The sequence below is a fragment of the Leopardus geoffroyi genome, chromosome B2 (assembly GCF_018350155.1).
Source record: "Leopardus geoffroyi isolate Oge1 chromosome B2, O.geoffroyi_Oge1_pat1.0, whole genome shotgun sequence".
Lineage (NCBI taxonomy): Eukaryota > Metazoa > Chordata > Mammalia > Carnivora > Felidae > Leopardus > Leopardus geoffroyi.
Window position 1 is genome coordinate 150,443,563 of NC_059332.1, and position 23,994 is coordinate 150,467,556.

The window sequence follows — 23,994 nt, forward strand, 5'->3', positions numbered from 1 at the left end:
GCGCCATCGGAACCCAGCAGCGTCCGAACCCCGCCCCCCCGTCCGAGCCCCGCCCCGCCCGCCCCTCGACCCCCGCCCCGGCCCCGGCCCCGGCCCCGCCCCTCCCCTGCGCGCAGGAGGTGAGGCGGCCCGGCGCTCGGCGGCCTGTCGGCGGCCGGCGCAGCAGCACCTAGCGGAGGCCGCCCGAGGTGCGGCGGCGCGGGCGCGCGGGGGCGGGCACGCGGGCGCGGGGGCGCGCACGGCGGGCGGGGCGGGGCGGGGCGCGCGGGCGGCGTGTGCGGGCGCTCGGGTGCACACCGGCCGGCGGGGCTGACGCGGGGCGGGCCGGCTGAGGCGGCCGAGGCGGCGGAGGAGCCCGGGAGCCCGAGGAGGCTGCGGAGCCCGCGGGGCGGCCGGGCGGAGGCGGCCGAGCGCGGGGCGGCCGGGCCCGCGGACCTGTGGGCGCGCGCGGTCCCACCCGGCCCGGCCCCGACCCCCGCGGCGGCGCGGGCCGAGGAGCGCGGCCGGGAGGATGTCGGCGGGCGGCCGCGACGAGGAGCGGCGGAAGCTGGCCGACATCATCCACCACTGGAACGCCAACCGGCTGGACCTGTTCGAGATCAGCCAGCCCACCGAGGTGAGCGTCCTTCCCCTCCCGGGGCCGCCCCTCCCCCTCCGCCGAGCCCCTCAGGCCGCCCCGCTCCCCGAGCCCCGGCGGCGCCCCCGCGGGGGGGGGGCCCCCCCCCGCCGCCGACCCCGCCCCCGGGCCCCACTCTGCGCCCCGGGGCCCGGGTGGTGGCGGGGGGGAGATCCCCGCGCGGGGCCGGGCGCGGGTGCGGCGTCGTCACCTGTGCCGCGGGGGGCGGGGGGTCGCGTGCCCCGCGGGGACCCGGGGGCGCGGTCGCGGGCCCGGCCGGGGGTTGGGGGCCGGGGGGCGGGGCCGGGGGCGGGGTCGGCGGGCACAACGCGGGGGTCGCGGGCCGGGCTCGGGGGGTCGCCGTTGGGCGGGGGTCGCGGGCCGGGCGCCGGGGTCGCGGGCCGAGAGGCCCTGCGGCGGGAGGCGGGCGTGACTTTACCGCGTTTCCCTCTGACTGCGGCGCGGGGTCCGCGGCGCTCCGGGCTGTGGGTAACGCGGACCTTTGTCACTCGGGCGAGCATGTGACCGGCGGTGTTTTGCTCCAGTGGGTTTGCAAACTCGGGGGTTGCCAGCCGCGAGAGTAAAGTAAATATCAGGAAAGTTCTAATCGTGCGCATTTGCTGATAACGCGGCCCGGAATTGAACTCCCTTGGAAAGAAAGGTTTTCTCCCATTCGTCGCCGGCCTCCCAGGTTGAAGCCGGAGCGCCCCTCCCCCCGCCGGGCCGGGGCGGGCGTCCGCGGTGACCCGGCGGGGCGGGGGCGGGGGCGGGGCCGGGCAGGGTCGCTCGGCGGCTCCCGGGCCTCGCCGGGGGGCGCCCAGCCCTGGGCGTGCTCCAGGGAAGAGGAGGAAGTCACACTCGCTCCTGGCCTAGGACAATGGCAGTTGTTTATGGCCGAGCGGCTGGAAGGCTTTCCAGGGTTTTTGCGGGCTGGGTTCGAGGCCCGCTCTGCCGGGACCGGAGGGGTCGTGCGGGTTAGGGTGGAGGCGAACGCTTGCGGGCGAGTGCGGCTCCCGGGCGTAGTCGTGCGGTGCACCTTGCACCGGACGCCAGCACTCCTGGGGGACTGTTTTCCCAGCACCGAGTCTTGATCGGCTCCAACAGCCGCTTCAGAGTCGGTTTTATTTGCTCCCACACCAGCCTTCAGGCACCCATCGAGTGGGCAGATGTGAACATTGTCGTGAGCGTTCTCTCCTGTCGCCAGACTCCAGTTGGTCCGTTTGAGTAACGTTGACGTTTTCGTGTTCAACCTCTTGGTCTTGTCTGCGGGTGGAAGGATTGCTTCCGCCTTGCTGGGCAGAGCCATTCATCTCAGTACTTACTTGAATATTAATACGCATTGTTAGCTTCGGTGGCCAGTTTCAGCACTGATAAGTTACTCCTGATTCACAGCTCATCCTCTCCAACGATTTTCACTTAGGTCCTAGGAGGCAAACTGGTAACACGTACTCGTGTTCATTCGTAGACTTACCAGCGCGTCTTCTGAAAGGTGACGGACGGGCAATAATTTGACTTTTCAGTACGATGTTGTCTTTGAGAACAATGGATTCATTTTTCTTCTCTCTGGTTAAAAAAATTCGGATGTAAAATATTTTCTTGGAACGTGGTTGTTTTGTTTTTCTGTATGAATGAATCTATTTATAATTGTGTTTTTTAGAGATTTCCCAAGTCTGGTTGAGAAAAGGAATAGTTTTTCAATTTAGTAATAGATATTTCAGTTTACTGTTTGAGATTTTGAATTGAGTTGGCATTTTAAAAAATCTAAACCAGAAACAGATTATAGTTAATTGGTTTCAAAAAATTCCATTTTTAAGCACTCACTTGAAACTTCTTCTCTATTCTCTTAGAGATATTAGTAGTTACTAAAACTGGCCTGTCATTTGGAGAGGTACTTTTTATTTTCCATGGTTACTCTGAGGGTGAAAGGTGCCTCTGTAAGTGTCTTGAAGCAAAGCAAATTTGAAGGACTATTTTGGATCATGGTCGTGAATTTCAGTCAGTTTTTTCTCCCCACTTGTGCTTGATCTCTTTTTAGAAATGATTCTCCACAATTGTATGGGAAAGCTTTTCATAACAAAGAAAATTGGCTTTTAAAAATGTCTTTGTGTTATTTATATTAGTTTTTCATTCTCTAGAACCTCGTTCATGCTTAATATTAAGTTTTTTGGGGAATCTTTGCATACTATTATATTTATTCTGGCCTTGGAAGTTGACTTTCACATTTAACATGTTGTGTTTTTCATTATGATGCAGGTAAACCTTCATGTTAGTATTTCTCTAAACCAATATTTCAAGGCTCACGGGTTCACATTGCTGTATCTAAACTCATGTCTAGAAGTTTGTACCATGTGATGATGAATTGTTACTCTATTTGGCCATCACAAATCATTTTCCTTAGTTTTCTACAAGAATGTAAGCATGATCTAGGCCTTTGTTATTTTCAATAAATGTTAGGCAAATTTACTCCAGAATTTGACTTTAACAATGCAGTTTAAGCCTCCTTATATTTAAATATTTGGATAATCTTTCCATGTATGGATAGGAGAGTATAGTTGTGGTTTATTTTCTTTTGTTTGCTTTTTCGAGGAGGAGGGTACAGCGATCAGTATTTGTTATCAAATTGAATAACTATGTTAATCATCTGTGACTGGTGATTTCAGGCAATCCTGATAATCACTGATAATTCTGTGGCTTCTATGTTTAGTAAGATGATAAACTTGGTGTTTGGATTACATTACTTTTTAAGAAAATCTGAGTATGTTCTAAAATCAACCTGGTTGATAAGTTTACTTTTTTCTTTCAGATTCACATTTATGTGTAAAAGGAGAGCTTCCACACAAAAAGCAGGTTATATCTTACCGCGTATTTTTCAACCCCTTCCTCACTTGGCTCCTAGATTCTTTTGGAATTTTAAAACGAGAGTTGATCTAAACTTAACGTTGATATTTTATCACTAGGAGATTGGTGTTAAGTTGAATTCAGGTCTTGATTCCTGTGGAAAACTATGGCTCCTAATCAAGTCTTAAAGCTTTTTAGTCCTGTTCTTTTCTTAATATCGAGGCTTTCTTTCTTTTCGTGATTTCTTACTATTTGTCATGGTAGAACACTTCTTGCTAATCTTCACTTCTTTTTTTTTTTTTTTTTTTAATTTTTTTTTTTTTCAACGTTTATTTATTTTTGGGACAGAGAGAGACAGAGTATGAACGGGGGAGGGGCAGAGAGAGAGGGAGACACAGAATCGGAAACAGGCTCCAGGCTCCAGGCTCCGAGCCGTCAGCCCAGAGCCTGACGCGGGGCTCGAACTCCCGGACCGCGAGATCGTGACCTGGCTGAAGTCGGACGCTTAACCGACTGCGCCACCCAGGCGCCCCACTAATCTTCACTTCTGCCTTCGCGGGAGAGGGCTTCTCTGGTTCCCCAAAGGTCTCCCTCTGGTTTGTGGCGTTCTCTTGTTTAACTCATCCCAGTCTTGTCCTTATAGCCCTTGGTTTGTGTTTCTCTTCCTGATTTCACAAGAGCAAGAGCTTAGAAATTTACTCTTGTGCAAAAGCAACGGTGAATACGGCGTCCTTTCCGTACACACCTTTGCTCCTGACCAAACATGGGGCATATGCGTCTTAAAAACCGACTGAAATGTATTTGTTAGGCTTTTAAAGATTTATCTTTTCACGTGTTTCTCTTTTGCATAAAGGTTACACCTAAATGCAAAAACTATTCTAGGCGGTGGACCGTGTTACTTCGTGAGGTAGTTCTTCAAGTCAGTTTTTTAAAAATAATTTATTGAGCTCATTGTCTTCTTTTTGCCCCGATGGGAAAAAATAATCTAGAATTTGCACAGACACCCACATGTGCTTTGTTGAAGGTGAATGTGTTATATTTTAATATTCTGGTTAATCTGGAGAAGTAATGCGGTGATTCATGTTACCCAGAGGTGTGTGTAAAAAACAACTTCTGGTTTGTCAGCAGAGGTGGAGTAGGAAGTGGTGATAAGTTGCATAATTTATAGCTCCATCTATGTTCCAGACTAGTACTTAGGTTGTAACTATGCTGCATCATACCCCTGAACTATATTTGAGACTGTTTGGAAAACAGCAGTTGGGCTGTTGAACATTGATACTTCAGAAGATCCCTTTTTTTGGTGACTAATACATAATGATACAGGCAGTGGCCAATGATGTGTTTGTAGTATTTATAGGCATCTCTGTCTTTTTTTTTTTGACCTGGAACTCAGTGGTGGTTGTAACCTTTTTTTTTTTTTTAACCTTTATTTCCTGTAATAACTGGTTGAGTTTTACGTCTGTATGGGTGTGAGCCGGTCAGTCTGAGGTGAAACCCTTGTCTCACATTGTCTCACATCTTAAATTGAAACCGCATCGAGACCAGCTTCAATTTGCTCTCCTCTTGCCGATGAAAACTAATTTTAATTTCTGCAGTTTATAGACTTAATGGCAGGTAACCGTTGTAACTGGTCTTTTCTAGAACTGTCAGGTTTTGGTTGTGGTTAATAGCACAGCAGTGGAAGTGGCTCTGACGTGTTCTTGGAAGAGTCAGAGTCACAGACGGTCAGGGTTTGTACCAAGTTGGTGGGAAGCTGCAGAAGAGAAGGCTTGGTGTCATGTCGTTAAGGATTTAATCGAGCAGTTGCGTGCAAAACGTTATTACTAGGCATTGGTTATTCTGTTCATAAGCAGTTGTACCAGACTTGAGCTTAGGTATGAAGTCAGAAAATGCTAATAAGTAATCCTAGCAGTTATCGTGATGTAAATCTGTTTTCCTTTATTGTAAATGAAATGGATATGAATACTACTCATGGTACATAAAGCTAAACTGATCTCTTGAATAACTGAAAATTATTTTCAGGTTAGGTAAATTCTGTTGATTTTTGATCAAAATTTTGCTGTTTCTGTTATTTTCCTGGCCGATCGTAGTTAGGATATGCTCACTCACCTTGAAGAAGCCTAGGAGCGAGCTGAGAAATTGACCTACATGTACACTTGAGTTAGATTCTGAGCAGTTCGGCCACATCTCCCAGACCCATCAGCCAGGTCGGGGTGCACCCCCCGCCTGTTAGCTGCCACTGAGGGCTGGCGGACCTGAGAATCCATCGGTGGGCTTCTAGCTAGGATCCCCGTATGTATGAGTTGATGGCAGGTGTGGGCATGTTGTCAAAGCTGGACCGTCTTTATGCATTACTATGAATGAGCAGAAGCTTTTCTTAACATTTCCAGTCCTGCCTCGGGGCTAAATCAAGCAGGCCGAGGGCTAGTGAGGGGTTTCATGAGGGCTTTCCTTTGCCCGTCTCGGTCATCTGGTCGAGGTTTGGTTCTAGCAACAATACAAATGTGAAACTTCACTCAGCATTTTGGCATATGTGATTGACCAAAATTGTGTTATAATTTAACTTAGAAAGTAAATGTACTTTTTAAGGTGAAATAGCCCACGTCGAAGATATTTTCCTGATAGTCGATTCCAGAACGTAAGGATAATTTGAAGTTTCATACTTGCAAGTTTACAGGTGTGTGTCATGAATGAAATTATTTAGAGGAACTGAAATTGAGTAGCTTACTGTGACTGGAAAGTAGCCAAGATTTCTGTACTTCTGTTCAAAAAAAAATTTGCTGTCAAAGAAAATTACATTGCCTGGCCTACAGAAAATGATGTGAACTTCTGTTGCACTTGTTTGCATGGTCATGTTTTTACATTCATTTACACACAGCATGTTTTACTGTGGTGTGTGTGTGTGTGAGTGTGAGTGATGAAAATGCAGTTGCCATACAACATTATTAGTTTCAGGTACACAACATAGTGATACAGCATTCATACCCATTTACGGACATTAGGAGGGGATTCCACAATAAATCTGGCTACCATCTGTCCCGTTCAGAGTTGTTACATGTTATTAACTAAAGTCCCTACGTTGTACATGATATCTCCAGGTCGTATTTATCTTGTAAATGGAAGTTTGTACCTTCCACTCTCCTTCCCTTCTTTTGTCTCTCCTCCACCCCCTCTCCCCTCTGACAGTTATTTTATGTATCTTTGAGTCTATTTCTATTTTTGTTGTCATTGGTGGTGTTTGTTAATGCTTTTCAGACTTCACGTAAGTGGAGTCATATGGTATTTGTCTTTCTCTGACTTGCTTAGCATAATACTCTCTAGGTCTATCCATGTTGTTGTAAATGGCAAGATTTTATTTTTTTTTAATGGCCGAGTAATAATCCATGGTGTATGTATACCACATCTTTATTCAAATTCATACATTGATGACCACTGAAGTTGCTTCCATATCTGGGCTATAGTAAATAAGACTACAGTGAACAGAGGGGTGCCTGTATCTTTTTGAATTAGTCTCTTGGTTTTCTTTGCATAAATACCCAGAAGTGGAGTTGCTGGGTTGTATGGTGGGTAGTTCTATTTAAAAATTTTTGAGGAACCTCCGTACTGTTTTCCACAGTGGCTGCACCACTTTGCATTCCCACCAACAGTGCACGAGGGGTCCCTCTTCTCCGCATCCTCACCAACAGCTGTTATTTCTTGTGTCTTGGGTAACAGCCACCCTAACAGGTGTGAAGTGTAGCTTCTTGGGGTTTTGGTTTGCATTTTCCTGATGAGGACTAATGTTGAGCATCTTTTCATGCACGTGTTGGCCTTCTGTATGTCTTCTTTTGAAAAATGTGGGGCGCCTGGGTGGCGCAGTCGGTTAAGCGTCCGACTTCAGCCAGGTCACCATCTCGCGGTCCGTGAGTTCGAGCCCCGCGTCGGGCTCTGGGCTGATGGCTCAGAGCCTGGAGCCTGTTTCTGATTCTGTGTCTCCCTCTCTCTCTGCCCCTCCCCCGTTCATGCTCAGTCTCTCTCTGTCCCAAAAATAAATAAACGTTGAAAAAAAAAAATTAAAAAAAAAAAAATAAAAATAAAAAAAAAAAAAAAGAAAAAAAAAGAAAAATGTCCATTCACAATTTCTGCCCATTTTTTAAAAATGTTCATTTATTTATTTTGAGAGAGAGAGAGAGTGCGCGAGTGGGGAGGGGCAGAGAGGAGAGAGAAAATATCCTAATCAGGGTCGGCTCTGGCCGCTGCGCTGGCCACGCAGAGCCCGATATGGGGCTCGAACTCACAGACCTTGATCAGGATCATGACCTGAGCTGAAATCAAGAGTCGGACGCTTAACCGACTGAGCCACCCAGGTGCCCCCAGATAAAAAAAAAATCTCTGCCTATTTTTTAATTGATTTTTTTTTTCACTATTGCATTGTGTGAACTCTTTGTTTGGATATATGTGATATGTGGTTTGCAAGTATTTTCTCCCATTGTGTACATTACCCCCCCCCCCTTTTTTTTGATGGTTTCCTTTGCTCTGCCGAATCTTTTTAATTTGATGTAGTTTTATTCATTTATTTTTGCTTTTGTTGCCCTTGTCTGAAGAAACAAATCCAAAAAGATATTGCTCAGACCAGTATCCAAGAATTTACTGCCTGAGTTTTCTTACAGGAGTTTTATAGTCTCCCATCTTATAGATAAGTTTTTATTGATCCATTTTGAGTTTATTTTTGTATATGGTAAAAGAAAGTGGTCCGGTTTCATTTTTTTGGTATGTAGTTGTACAGTTTTCCCAACACCATTTATTGAAGAGACTGTTTTTTCTGGGTTGTATAATTCTTTTTCCTTTGGTGAAGATTAATTGGCTGTATCAATGTGGGTTTATTTCTGAATTCTCTGTTCTGTTCCATTGATCTGTGTGTCTGTTTTTGTGCCAGTGCCATACTGTTTTGGCAGCTTCATAGGTATAGTTTGAAACCAGGGAGCATGATACCTCCAGTCTCGTTCTTCCTTCTCAAGATTGCTTTGACTGTTTGGGGTCTTTGGTGGTTCCATAGAAATTTAAGAATCATTCTAGTTTTGTGAAAAATACCTTGAGTATTTTGATAGGGATTGCATTGAATCTATAGATTGCTTTGGGTAGTATGGACGTTTTAACCATATTCTTCCCTCAGGTTGGGAACCCTTCCATTGGAAGAATACTCTTCCAGCCAGTGGGCATGGTATATCTTTTCATTTGTGTTGTCTTTCGTTTCTTTCATCAGCGTCTGTAGTTATAAGTGTATAGGTCTTTCTCCTCCTTGCCTAAATTTATACATAGGTATTTTATTATTTTTGGTGCAATTGTGCCTGGGATTGCTTTCTTAATCTCTCTTTTGAAGTCCATTAATGGTGCATAGAAATGGCAACAGATGTTTGTATATTTGTGTCCTGCAACTTTACCAAATACATTTATTCCAATAGGATTCAAATAGTATGATGAATAAAAATGGAGAGAGTGCGCGTCCTCGTTTCGTTCCTGATCTTAGAAGAAAAACTTTTAGCTTTTCACAGTTAAGGATATTAGTTGTGGGTATGTTATATGTGGCCTTTATTATATTGAAGTACATTTCCTCCATGTTGGGAGTTGCTTTTTAAATGTTGTCGTGGCATTATCGTTAAGAGAGAACCGTATGGAACATACGTGAGTAATAATTCTGCCAGGACAAGAGGAGTAAACTGGAATTGTCTGCGTTACCTCTAGGTGTGAACGAGATGAATTTGCTTAAACTTTTTTCAGTTTCTGACATTTCAAACTTCCTTAAGTTTATTATTGCTGCTAGTGCCCAGTTGACCTAGGCAGAATGGACAAGACCATTTTTATAGAATATCAGATATTTTCTTTGTGTTTTCTAATTTTTTAAAATATTTATTCATTTTTGAGAGACAGAGACCGAGTGTGAGTGGGGGAGGGGCAGAGAGCGAGAGGGAGACACCGAATCCGCAGCAGGCTCTAGGCTCCGAGATGTCGGCACAGAGCCCGACGCAGGACTCGAACTCCCGGACCACGAGATCACGACCTGAGCTGCAGTCGGATGCTCCACGCCTGAGCCACCCAGGCGCCCCTTTCTTTGTGTTTTTGAAGCCATCCTCCATTTTGGGAGCCAGAAGCACACCGCCAGGGGGCAGAGCGCTGCTGAGTGTAGCTTCTCACCACCCGTGCTGACCAAGGGCATGACGGGTAGAAGTCTTGTCTTGCTTTCTAAAATTCCATCTGAGAGTCTTACTGTTTATGTAGTAAAAGACGGTTTGACTCCTAAAATGAAGACTCCTAAAATGAAAAAATGCTCATTCGTTAGTCTTGTTTGGGTGTTTATTGGTTCGGAGCAGCCCAGCTAGCTTGTTATGTTCAGAATTGTAGCTTATTGTTCTCCGTTGCTTGATTCCGTACATGTTTTGCTAATAGAATATTAGATTTTTACTTTTTCCAAATGTAAACTGTTGTTCCTTGTAAGAATGTACTTTCTCTGTACTCTTGTTTGCTATGAGTGGTACTTTCCATGGTGACCTACTTATTATTCTTTTCATTTCCTGATTTTTATGAGAGAACCAATAAAATTTGTCTCATAATTTCTTTTTGTGCTCTGTTATCAGTCACGGTTTTGGTGCTGAGACTTCAGATTGTCCATTTTTCCCGTTGCTTTGAATCTGGTTCCATATGTTGAGAAAATGAGGTGGGAGCAAAAATGCAAATACTGTCGGTTACAGTCAAATATTTAAAAACCATTGTATTCTTAAACTGTGTAACTTCTGTGTACGTGTTTGGTATAAAGCCTGTGCATGGGGAAGATGTCTTTCAAACATGTTATTTTTATGTATTATCTGATGACTTTCTGAGTGCAGCCGACTTCTAGACTGTGATTTTACGTGAGCTTTCTAAGGAGTTTTTAGGCTACATTACATTTTCACTTTAATGAATTTTTGTATCGGCAAAAACTTGGGGTGACTTTTGGGGTGATTTTTTTTTTTTTTAATTTTTTTTTTTTGAACGTTTATTTATTTTTGGGACAGAGAGAGACAGAGCATGAACGGGGGAGGGGCAGAGAGAGAGGGAGACACAGAATCGGAAACAGGCTCCAGGCTCTGAGCCATCAGCCCAGAGCCCGACGCGGGGCTCGAACTCACGGAGCGCGAGATCGTGACCTGGCTGAAGTCGGACGCTTAACCGACTGCGCCACCCAGGCGCCCCTGGGATGATTTTTTTTTAAGAGACATGGGTGATAAGAGAATCAGTTATATGAAGGTTTTTGGTTTCAGCCTAAGTATTTCAATTTCTGCTGCTAATTCTTCTTTGCAAGATCCTTTGAAAATATTTTTTATGTTCTATTACATTAGAGTTTGTCTGTCTTGTTCTTTGAATGCATCTTTTACCCACGCATGGTTTTGTTGTCGCGCATTGACTCTTTAGGAAATACTGGTTCGCTGACTTAGGTGGATTTTCTGAGTGTTGACACATTTCTTTAAACAGTATCAAAATATCACATTTGTTAATACTACTGTGGATCAGAAAAATGTCAACTTCCTACCAAAGCTCAGATTTTATAGTTGGCAGCCCTTGAAGGGCCAGGCCTGCTCGTCCACGTGTGGAGGCGCAGACGCGCAGGCCCCTGTAGATGCGGCTCGTCGGTCACCGTTGCACGTGAAAGCTCGAGCCCGTGGAAAAATGGGCTCGGTCTGCTCACGACTTGGGCAGGTCACAGGTGCTCTTTCTTGAGAGCTCCATGACACTTGGGGTGTGGCCCACGGAGAGTTTTTCCTGGCGTGGGGCACAGGTTCTTGAACCAACGTGTGCTCGGGAGTCAGATGTTCATAAAATTAGTCATTTTTTTCTGTTTTATCAAAGACACTTGTCAGTGAAACCGCACCCCTGTTTTTGAAGTGTGAATTCATAGCCATGACAAATTCATTGACTTAGTACAGTTCGATGCTGCTGCCTTGATTTGTGCTAAGGGGCCATCAGTCTGACCCGTCATTGCTTTGAGCATTAGCACAGGTGCCGACACAATGACAGCGGCTGATACTAAATACGGGATTCACGTGAACACGTTTTGACTCTGTGGTTGGCTGGAAGGGATCTGAGGGAAGCCCGGGGACTCCTAGACTGTGGTTTGTGAGCTCTGCCCTACAATACTTAGTCTTAGGGATTTTGGTTTGTGTTTGAATTTTGGTTTGTATTTGAAGGTAGATGTTAAAGCCTTCACGGTAAACATTCATGGTATTTTCCAACTATGGCTCTAAAATTAACATACGTCTCATTTAAAATGTGAATGTCGCTCAGTATGATGGAAGGGTGGATTTCCACATGTATTTTTTTTTTTTGCAGTTCTTATATATCTGATTGCTTTCTATGTGAGTACCTATTTTAATTTTTACTTGTCAGTAATACGATGCCAGAATTTACGTTTTTGTTATTGAAAATAACCATCCCATGACTGAGCTACAGGCCACTCCCACCCACAGGTCAGTTCCGGGTTCAGAGAACAGCGCGGGCTAACGTATTCCAAGTTTTAGGGTGGGCGGATGGGTTGCTCAGTGTGGGCTTATGTCTTCTGGCACTTGTGTGTCCTTTCTTTCTCTCCTTCCCACATTCGAAGTCTGAATCATGCCAACCATTGACTCGGTAAGGATGTTTCTTTACTACTGTTTTCCCTTAGTTTTAGTGTATTTCCTGAGATACAGATAAGCGTACAAGCACAGAGAGATAGTAATCATATTCTAAAACCTGCCACGCACAATACGGAATTTTCAGACTCCAAAGTAATATGTAAGTATATGACTTTGAAAAAATGCGTGTGGTAAAAACAATATTAGAATATTGAATTTATGTTTAAGATTACCAACACTGAAGATTAATTTATTTACTCAGTGGCAACTCGTTTTGCAACAGATATATCGTGTTATTAACTTACTGCTAGGTGTAAATTCATTTTGATTTTTTGGTGACCATTTCCTTTTTATAAAAAGCATGACTAAATTATTTTGATTATAATTATTATTGACCACTTAGTGAAATGTATTTATTAGTGTACATATTGTTTTAATTTATCAGGGTAATAAAATACAGATAAGAAATCCTATTTGCTGAATAAGTGAATTTGTAAATAATTCCTTTGTCGATCAACTAAGCTTCTGCTTATTCGAGATGTGGAGCTTGCCAGGGGTACCATGGACAGTGTTTTCACAGTTGACGTTTAGGACCTCAACTATTTAAAAATGTGTTTTTAATTCAAGTTTGGCAAAGGTGGCCTTGTTGAGTTCTTGGTATAGTTAATGTGTTTTTGTACTAAATTTGCTGATTTCAGTTTTTAAAAATTATTTTCTTATTACCTTCAGAAAATTGTTACCTTGGGGATATCAAGGACAGTAAAATTAAGACCAGCCAATCTGGGAAAGCGTTAGAAAACATTCGTGATGTTTTTTTGTGGTTTATTTTTGAAGTATATTCTTGAAAACATAGTTTTAGAAGTAGTTTATGCATTTACTTCACTGTAGTAAGATTATGTGTTTAAAAATGCTTGTTTTTTTATGAGAGTGGTATGCGTGTTTTAGAATATTTGGAAAATGCTTGAAGTGTGCGTGTATGTTTGTTTATCTGTGTTTATTAATTATTTGCATTTTTAGTACTGAATCATATTTCTTAACCAGCCATTTGGCTGTGAGGAATACAGTTTTTGAAAGCTACCTAGGTTATTCTGATAACTGTTAATACTTAACATTTTGTAGGGGTGACTGGGGAGCTCGATTGGTTAAGCATCCAACTCTTGCTGTCTGCTCAGGTCATGATCTCACGGTTCATGGGATCGAGCCCCATGTCAGACTCTGCACTGATGGCAGAGCCTGTTTGGGATTCTCTTTCTTTCTCTCTCTCTCTCTCAAAATGCTTAGTGGATCTACAGAGGAATTGGTTACAAATACAATTGTTCAGCAAATAAGACTTCTTGTGTATTTTATTAAAAAAATATGTTTACTAATAAATGCTTTGCATGTATTATCTTCAGTTCTTAGAGCAATCCTGTGAGGTAGGTGCTTTTCCTGTTCTTGTTTTTGGATGAAGAGACCAAGGCACAGGGGGATGAGATCACTTGCTCAAGGGCATGCAGCTAGGGAGCCGAGGAGCAGTGCTTTGAACCTGGTATTTTCACTTGAACCCTCTCCTCAGTACTGTGTTTGTAGAAATCAAAAATTTAACATTACTGCAATGAAAGCAGTGTTTGGGAGTTTTATAGGAAAATAACTTATAAATAGGATAATTGAGGGGCGCCTGGCTGGCTCATCCGGAAGAGCCTGTGGCTCTTGATCTTGGGGTTGTGCGTTTGAGCCCCACATTGAGTGTAGAGATTACCTAAAAATCAAATATTAAAGAAAATAATAAAAATAGGATAAATCAGAGTTCGGTTTTTCGGAAAAAATCACAAGTGTGGTACAAGGAACCCCTTTCTCTTTTATTTGTTATATGTTATGTGCATTTATGTGTATGTTTTTATCCATTGTATGCTTGAGCGTATTGACTTTCTAAAGCTCTGTCACTTTGTCTTCGAGACGGTAGCCAGCGTGGTGGCGCAAGACGTGTTTGACTTGGAGAGGAACCTTGGATCTTGCCAGGCAACCAGCAATCTGAGTGTGAGTGAAGGGTGTGAGGGAATTTTGATGGCTTCACTGACGGCTCTCCTAAGCCGGAGAGAAATAAAGGCAAGGCCTCCCCAAGGTTCTGGCACTGCTGTGTTCAGACCCCTTTCTGACCGCGTGGCTGTGATTTTGAGTTTGCTCTTCGTCCCTTTCTCTCTCGATGCGCTTTCCTCTCGGTGCCGTGCTCCTCGGGTTTGCCTTGGTGTTGCCTCAGCCCTTTCCTGGTCGGGCTTCAGGGTAAAGCCACAAAGGAACCTCGTTTGTGGTCGTCACTGTTGGGGCTCAGTGAATCTAATTTCATAAAGCTTTGTTTACGTATTAACTAGTAGTTTTCCCCCAGGTAATGTTTGAATTTCAGTGGTTTTCTAGGGATCATTCCTTGATGGTTCTAACCATCCTAACTAACCTACTGAGCAAGTATTTGCCATTCTCATACCAGAAGGGAGAGTTTCAGATACAGTAGCAGGTGTAGTAGGGACGATGCAGCGGACCTTCGTACACGCACAGATTGACTTCTCTGGTTACGAGCCTGTGTTTTCTCACATGGAGGAAGTTTGGATGGAAAGTGAAGTATGCTTTTATGACTCAAGGATTCTGAATAACTGATTGTAAGTTATATAATTTACGTACATACATTATACATGTATGTATAATTGACACATGTTAGCATGTAATTTTGTAACAGCAAACTAGGCGTTGTCTCTAGACAAGTGTTGTGGGAGGATTAGACACTTGCCCCTTCAGGTTTTCCCTGTCTTGTGTTCCAGCATAAATGTAATTTAACTGAACAAAGTTATTATTTTTATAACCAAGTGGCAACTAAACCACCAAATGCTACTTGTTTTGGTTTGCACAGCTTCTGAACAGGTTTCAAGTGCTGTTTACATTTTATTTTATTTTTTGAAGTTTATTTAGTTATGTTGAGAGGGAGAGAAAGGGCACCTGTGTGGCGTGTGCAGGGGAGGGGCAGAGGGGGCGGGAGAGAGAGAATCCCAAGCAGGCTCTGTGTTGTCAGTGCAGAGAGCCTGACGGGGGCTTGAATCCGCGAACCGTGAGATCATGACCTGCGCCAAAATCAAGAGTTGGACACTTAATTGACTGAGCCACCCAGGCGCCCCAGGAATGTTTACATTTTATTAGTGTAATGACATTTTTAGACATTTTATCTTTAGTACATAATTATAAATGCATGTAATTGCTATCACTAGCTTGATTGCTGAGAACCATTGCAGATTTTACATTAAATAGTAACAAAATTGTTTGTTTCTATGAACTTCTGACTGAGCAAAAATTTTGGAAATAGTTATACACCTATATCACTGGCCAAATGACATGAAAAATTGCTTTTGTGGTGTGTTTTTGGTTTTTGACTTTGCTTTTTTTTTTAAGTTTTATTAAAGTTGTATTAAGTTTTATTAAAAATTAAGTTTTCATAAAATTTATTAAAATTTATGAAAATACCTTTTCATGCCAAATGACATGAAAAATTGCTTTTGTGGTGTGTTTTTGGTTTTTGACTTTGCTTTTTTTTTAAGTTTTATTTTTTAGGGAGGGAGCGTGCTAGCGGGGAGAGGGGCAGAGGAAGGAAGGGAGGGAGGAAGGGAGAGAGAGGGAGGGAGGGAGGGAGGGACGGACGGAGGGAGAGAGTCCGACGCTGGGCTTGATCCCACAACCCTGGGATCATGACCTGAACCAAAATCAAGAGTCTGAGGCCTAACCAACCAGCTGAGCCACCCAGGTGCCCCTGTTTTCATTTGTCTTTTTACTGTGGCTTAGCCTTGTGATGGACATTTAGACACTTCTTTTGGATTTATCTTAGGCTAATAATGGCACTTACTCAGATCGATAGCTATTGAGGGCCTGCTGGGTTTTGGCCTGGGCAGAGACTGGACCTACAGACGTGAGATGGTGAAGCGGTCTGAGGTCTAAGGAGTTGTGGTGCCTGCCATAGCAGAGCCAACAGTCTGGGCCCGAGATTGAATCCTGGCTTTTCCACTCAGTAAATGTGTTCCTCTGTGTCTCTATGTCCAAGGTCACTCATGTGGGAGTTACCTTCTGTGGGCCAGTCACTGTGAGTGCTGAGCACGTAGAACTTCGTGGACGCGCGGTTCTTTTCTCAGATAGCTCCTGTTCTAGTATGGAAGATGGATTGAAAAAAAAAATGGCAGTAACATGGTAGGTGCTCTGTTTGGATGGTGGGGACCAAGGACATCTTTATAGACTGTCGAGATGAGCCTTTAGATGATAAAGACTTTCCTGGAATTTTCCATGTGGGTAAGGGGGAGAGCATTCCTGGCAGAGAGCATTATTCATTCAGCAAATATGTATCATCTGGTACCTGTTGTAAGTGCAAGAGGCATACTTGTCAGGAGAACCTTTTCTGCAGGGGCGAGGAGAGTGCACAACTAAACAGAGTGTAACAAGCTCCGGTCTGTAAGGCCAGAGTAACTGCTTTCCTAGATTCCTCATCAGCAAAGTGTAACTGAACCCATTTTAGGAAATGCTTATTCTGAATTCGGAAGAATTTGTAGGAAATAGACGGAGAAAAAAGGTAGCACACTTATTTTAAAATAATTCAGTCTGAAAAAAACTACTCATTCTGGTTGAATTCGCATGCATGCCTGTGCGCGTCTCAGCACACCTGTGACCTGCAGATCGCCTTGTTCCTCCGCACTCACTGCTCTGTCCTGAAGGAGGCTTCCAGGTCATGCTTGTGTTCTCAGCCTCGGCTTGACCACGCGGCTGGCTTTGGCTAGTGACACAAGCCACTCTGAGCCCACGCTTTAAGTCCCACGTCCCAGGCTGGGGCTAATTCTTTGAACTTCGGTACTGGAATGAAGACTACTGCAACAGCCCCAGCTACCCACACACTGATATGTTATGACGGAGAAGTGAAACTTTGTTGTTGTAAGCCGCTGAGATGGCGTGTCCGTTTGTTTTCCCGGCATAACGTGGTGACTGAACTATTGTGCGTGTTTGTGTGTGTGTCTGGAGGCCACTTTCTCACATGCCTTGTTAGCCAAGTTAGGAACGTTCCCCCTGAAACAGTATGATGAAGTCTGCCGTTCGGCACGACCTCCCTGGTGGGAGACTGTGGAGTGTAGGGAGGGCAGGCTTGGAGGCAGGAGACCTGCAGGTTATCTGGCCCTTGTTTTTTGCAAGATAGAGCCCGAACTAAGGCTGCACAGCTCACATGGAAGGAGGGAATGAGAGTGCAGGGAGAAATGCCGGGATTTGGAGGGTGATGAGGAGATGGAGCGAAAAGAAAGTCCAGGCTAATCCCAGGTCCGAACTTGGCTACCTACACGGATGGCAGTACCCTTAACCAGAATTTAAAAAAAAAAAAAAAAAAAATTACATGTGGTAGATTAGATCTGGGCGGGAAAGAAGAAGTTGTCTTTGAGAGCGTTTGAATTTGAGGTACTTGTGAATTTCCAGGTAGAAGTTTCCCGCCTGGACCCCTAAAGAGCTGTGGCCGCAGGGGATGAGGACAATGGTGGTGGTGGGTGGGATGGAGGGAGCCACGGCAGGATGATACTGTTGAAGATGGTTGTGTTAAATGGAGAGCGGCGGTGGCGGAGGGAGGTGGTGAAGCACAGGGAAGAGTGTTCCTGGAAGGCTGCTACTCCAGAGAAGTGTGGCCCCCGGAGGGGGAGAAGGGCCCCAGAGAGAGCACTACCTGCTGAGCCTTCTCCTCCGCGATCTGATGCCTCCCTCCCGGCTCAGTCCAGCCCTGCCATTCTGGGTTTGCAGCCTGAATGCCCTACTGAACTGCTTTTCTTGAGATAGCCCTGATTTCCTAATTGCCAGAATCCGTTGGCCATTGTAGGGCCACAAAAAGGCTTCGTCTTCTTCTTTGTGATCGTGTTAGTCTATTTCTGTTCTTTTCTGATCTCCCTCGGTTGACTCCGTTTTGCTCATGTCTCTTGGCAGTGTAAGTATTTTAATATTGGAGCCCGTCCTCTACTTTTAATGTTTTCAAGTCAAAAAGGCCCGTATTTAAGTATGGCACCATTTTGAGACCAAGGGGGCAAAGTGATACTGACTAGCTACGTGTTATCGACTTCAAGCTGTGCACACTCATTTCCACACTAAACACTTTGGCTGGTGTTCCTGGGTCACAGGATCCTCTGCAAGAGGGAATTAATGGAGGGCTGATTTCCTGGTAGCTGCTTCCCACGCGTTCTCTTCTCCTTTCCCTTTTCCAGGAGGGGATTGTACATGCTCGGTCTCCTCTCACTGTGTTGGTGTGTGATGGCTGTCATCACAGGATCTGGAGTGTGGGTTTTCTAGACCAGGCAGTCAAGGGGGTGGCTTGCCTGTGCCAAAGTCTAGCGTTGCTTTCGAGTTTTAGGCTGGCAGTCAGTTAGTGAAAATTCCTCAGGAAGTGCTGACTCAGGCTGGTTTTCAGTCCTCCGCTTTGGTCATCTTTGGGAATGTTTTCACACACACACACATTGCACATCTACCATTATCTGTAAATAAAAGTCTGAAAAACAAAGTAAACACTGTGTTTGATTTTGCTGGCCAATCTTAGGAACTGGGGAAATGGAATAGATAATGAATAGCAGCACAGGAGCGGAAAGGGAGATCAACAGAATTCTGGGGAATCCGGCAGCAGTCAGTGCACTTGGGAAGCTGGCTCGGAGCTCAGATTTGCCCAACAACTCCAGCGTTCTCTCAGACACGTCTGTAAGAAAATATCAGCCCCCCTCATCGTAACCTTTTGATTGATCTTTTTGCTTCCAGTCCATTCTGTGCTCAGATGTCCCAATAGTTTTCCCCAAACCCCTGCACCTCTGGGGTTCCAGGTTGCCGAAGTGGTGTTGTAGCAGTTTCTGACCTCTCCTCCCTACTGATCTGGGAAGACGCACTTGCTGTGGGGCAATCTACATAAAGCCAAGGACGTGATGAATTTACTCTAGGAATTCGGTAATGAGTGTGAGAGAGCCATTTTACTCCCAAGGTTGAAGAATGAGTCATTAACACCAGAGAACGTTGTCAAGCACTTGGGCTCTTGGGAAACAGTGAGGGACAGATATGTACTCCGCTGTCAGCTTACATTGTCTAACTTGAAGCACGAACGTGAAATTCTAGAAAATGTTCATTGCTCTTTATCCTAAGGGTCTTCCACCTAAAGGTGGACTTCACCAGACCCCCTCCTGGCCAGGTCACCACTGGCCTTCATGCTGCCAAGCCGAGTCATGGTTGCATAAGCCGCTGTGACACTGACACGTCGTCCGTAAGCTCTTTCCTTCGCTTGGCCCCCAGGTCTGGCCTGCTTTGCTTTGCTGAGTGATGGAGACGCCAGGGTTTGACCCAGGGGCCTCCTCTCTTCTCCACACTTAGCTTGCTCGGTGAAATTTTCCCTTCTCAGGATTTTGAGTGCTGAATGGCCCACGCTCATATCCCTAGGGTTAGGCATCGCCCTGAACTTAACCATGCCCCAAACGGAACTCGGATTCCCTGCTGGCCCACTCACATCTGCTCTTAGAGCCTTCCCCAGCTTTGTAAGCATCCAGCAAGTCCATTTATCTGTTGTTATGCCCACGACCTGGCAGTCATTCTTGATTCCTTTCTTTCTCTCAGACCTCGTATTGAATCTGTCCGCAAATTCTGGCAGCTCTCCTTTGAGAACATTTTCATAATCTAACCGCTTCTTGAAGCCTCTGCTTGTCGCTGCTGGCCCAGCCCCAAGCTGTCCTCCTCTCTCTAGACTCTTCCAGTGCCCTTTTACCTACTCTTTTTTCTTCTTCTTTTCCCTATCTGCCTTTGCCCTCTTGCAGTCTGTTTTCCTATTATACGCAGATACACTTCTAACCCTTAAGTAACGTGATTTTTCTGCTCAGACTCTCAAATGGCTTTTGCATTACTCGAAGTGTACCTTGACCAACAAAGCCCAGTATGATGCCGTTTCCCCCTTCTCATTCTGCCCTAGCCATTGTGGTCTTGTTATTTCTTAGACATGCCAGCTGGGCTGCTGTCCTGGGGGGTCTTTGCTTGTTCCCTCTCCCCGGAGTGCTCTTTGCCTAGGGTCAGGGCTTGATCAAGTGTCCCCTCTTCGTTACATCCCCCAGGGGCTTGGGGTCCCTGTGCCCTGTGTGGTTCTTATGTGCCACCTTCTGGCATTACCGGGTGTTCGCTCCCGCTGGATTCTGACTTCCTGACGACAGGGACTACTTTAGTTTGCTCCTCATTCTTTCCCCCTTGCCTGGAATTCAGAAGAGGAGAAGGGGATGATGATGATAACGATGATTTAACTGGAAATAAGAATGTTCTATCTCATAGGCTCGATTTCTTCTGAGTCTTCAAGTTTTCGTTTCTTTTAAAAAAAATTTACTCTAAGTTGTTATTCCCACGTTACTGAATGTCTACATTTATTTATTTATTAAATGGGTAGTTTTTACATTTTAGATGCAGTTCGAAAGCCTGACTATGAAATGAGCTTTATCTTTGAACCGATTCGTGTCCCAGCTTTGGAAATTCTGAACCGTGGTGTTGATTTTTGTTTTTTCCTCCCTTGTGGACAATTGTCTCCCTTCCCCTTCCTTCCATTCCTTGAGATTTATTACTGGAAAAATGTGGAAGAACCTTTGTCCTAAAGAACTCTGACTGGTTCCAAGTAGACCCGTGGTTCCACGACGGCTGCCTCTGGGGACGGTTCTTTTATTGTGGGAACAGCACCTTGGGAAACACGGGCTTCTCCCTGGGCAGCAAGTTTTCCGAGTGCCTCCTTGAGTTGGGGACGTATACTCGCCTCACAGTGACCTTGGTGCTACAGCCAGCCAGTCTGTTATTTCATTTAATTCCCAGATCAGCAGGAACGTTCTGTCATTTTTCTTTCAGTTGAATTGAGGCTCAGACATTTTAAGGACCTAATCGTTAGAGACACAGCCAAAGGGCTTCTCTGCCTTTCCTTCTTACTTTCTGCCTTTCCAGAGGTAACTACTAACTTGAAGCTGTGGATGATAATTCATTTATGTGAACTGTTCTGTAGTATTCCACTGTCCATATGAGCCATGGTTTACTTATCTCTACTCCTGCCTAGAGATGATCAGGTTATTTATATTTTTCTATTGTTATAAATGTAGATTTAATAAACACCCTTGTCCATGTTTCCTTCTGCGCTAATGAACATTTTTAGCATGGATGCCTACTCATTTCTTGGTCATAGGCTGTGCAGAAATTCTAATTTACCAGGCCTGGCAAATTGATCTATGAGATGGTTATATCAATTTACATTCCAAACTTTAGAATTTCCTACATTCGCAGTATATTCAGATTTTTTTTTTTTTTTTTTTTTTTACAACCTGGAATATATGAAATAGTTACTGCTTATAGTAGGCTGATTTCAGTGAACGGATGTGTTTTCTTATGTTTATGGTCGTTCTGATTTTCTCTTTGAATTGCCTCTTTATATATTTTATTTTTTTTCCAGTGAGCTATTTGTCTTTTTCATGTTGACTTATAGAAGTTCTTTGAAAAATTTGAATCCTAATTTTTCATAATTTATATATTTTAGAAATACGTTTATGATTTCTCATATTTTACAGTGTCTTCTGCACATAGATATAAAAATTTTTGAAATGTAGTTGGGTTATCTTTTTTTTAAGTGTTGTACTTTTTCTTGTTTGATGCCTATATCCCATGTTTTATTCTGAAAATTTTACAGTTTGGCTTTTTACGTTTAGAGATTTAGTCCGCTGGAATCTCTTTGGGATGTGGTAGCACACCTCCTCCTTCCTGCAGGTGGCTGGTGCCCCCCACTGGGTCATTCAGGAGTTCACCCCCCTACACCTGCTTTTCTGGCCTACCTGCTTGGATTTTTCTTTTTTATAAACTCGGCAGTCTATTTAAGAGGAAGCGTGTTTTGCATTATTTATCGTATAATGTCACGGTCCCTGAATGTTTAGTCTCCCATATTGCTAGAACTGGGAAGTGCACAGGCTAATTTTTATACAGTAGGGTAAGAGGCAGTGTTGCTTCCTGGTTAAACAGGTATGGGCTCTTGTTTCAAAATTGCCTAAGTAGAAATCCCCGCCACTAGTATTAGCTGCCATCATGGTCAGGCGACTTGGTCTGGGACTCAGGTCCTCATTTGCAAGACAGGAAGGTAATAGTACCGGCCTCGAAGAATCGAGGTCGCCAGGGCGTGAAGAGCACTTGGCCCCGTGTTTGGGGCAAGGTCTGCACTTCCATTCAGGACGAATGGAAAGTCTTAGGATGAACGCCTAGAGATGTTAAATGCTCTTTACGTTTGTATTGTATTACCATCGTTATTACTTGAGTGTTGTTTTTTTCCCCTTTTTTGTTTGCTGTAGCGGAACATCCTCCTTGTTCATCTCAGGACAGAAATTTAGATCCACCTGCTAATCTTTGTATCAGTTGGTGTTATTGGTAGGAGAGAGGTTTCCGATGACGCGCTTAGGTTTGATACTGTATGTTTTAGGTTCACTCTGCGTTGCACGTCTTAAATTGCAAAAACATTTCTTATTTGTCGCTGTTTCTTACCGTGTGTGCAGTGACATCTGGACACAGTAGCATCGTCTTGAAAAATCTTCTCAAGATTCTTCTTGAGATTTTGTGAAAAGTGTAACTTCATAAAAACACAGTCAGTGATTTTTAGGTTTTTATTTCATGGAACCTAACACCATATATATATATATATTTTTTATCTTTTGTTTTTGAGTTCATGCTTATGACATTCCATTAATTACCTCAGGAATTTATTCCAGAATGTCCTTTTTATAATCCCTGTATGTATGTGTGTGTTAGCCTGGGGTGTATGTTAAACAGTGTGGCCGGACGAGTCTAGAATAAGAGGTCAAAGTGTTCTAGCAAGCGGAATATTTCAGTAATGTTTCTTTTTAATTAAAAAATTTTTTAAATGTTTTATTTATTTCTGAGACAGAGAGACAGAGCATGAGTGGGGGAGGGGCAGAGAGAGAGGGAGACACAGAATCGGAAGCAGGTTCCAGGCTCTGAGCCATCAGCCCAGAGCCCGACGCGGGGCTCAAACTCAAAGACCGTGAGATCATGACCTGAGATCGTGACCTGAGCTGAAGTCGGATGCTTCACTGGCTGAGCCCCCCAGGCGCCCCATCAGTAATGTTAAATGAGAATCTCTTCAGTGATTGCTTCTCTTTATGATAATTCTCTTTTGTAGTTACGTTAAGAAAACTTCTCAATTGAACTGTGAGCTGTTACATGTTACTTTGTCCCTACTAGAGATTCTATGCTCCTTTTGTAAATTAGTGCTGCTAAAAATCCTCCTCAAAAACAGGAGTGCTTTTCAAAGTCCCTGGGCTGATTTATGCACTTTACCTTTTTGTTTTTCTCTTGCCTGGTACTAAGTGACATTCCAGTCTGCTGGGGTCATTTGGTAATTCAAAGAGCGAAACAGGAAGTAAAGTCAGGAGGTGCTGGTTGGCACCAGATACGCGGTTCAAGATGTTCATGATTCCAAGGGAGAGAATGCCAGGTATGTGCATCAAAAGAAAGTAGTTTGTTTATAAAATCCCAGCTATAGGACGGTAATAATTCATGTCCCTACTGTTGCACCCTCTATCAGAAGTTACTTTGTTTCTGATTTGTTCTTTTCACCTCTGTCCCATCCCCTCTGAAATGTCTTGTGTAATACGTGAAAGGTTTTAAGATACAGAGGACTCAAACTAACAGCCTGTGTTTTAAAATTGTATTGCACGTGTGTTTGCTAATACAGTAAGTTGCACGAAGTGTGTTTTTTTAATCAAATAGGTTGAATAATGTGAATTCAATTTTTATTCTACCTTGCTGCTGTAGTGAGAAGATACAGATGGAAGCATTTTGATTATAGGAAGCTTCTTTGAATCAGTCACCAGAGTATTTATTTTGCTTTGATGAGAAAATTACCATAAA

At 44.2% G+C, this 23,994-nt stretch overlaps 1 protein-coding gene across 20 annotated transcripts in view; it reads left to right on the forward strand.

Annotated features, from left to right (window-relative positions):
• Positions 1-391: 391 nt before the first annotated feature.
• Positions 392-23,994, forward strand: part of AFDN (afadin, adherens junction formation factor) — a 142,601-nt gene continuing 118,998 nt past the window's right edge. For 5 of the 20 annotated variants that reach the window (XM_045500283.1, XM_045500285.1, XM_045500290.1 and 2 more), the window contains exon 1: positions 393-616. In XM_045500283.1, coding sequence (XP_045356239.1) covers positions 512-616 — 105 coding nt within the window. In that variant the 5' untranslated portion in view covers positions 393-511. Of the gene's footprint in view, positions 617-23,994 lie in introns of all 20 variants that reach the window. The other 15 variants (XM_045500288.1, XM_045500299.1, XM_045500291.1 and 12 more) reach the window with 6 other exon arrangements.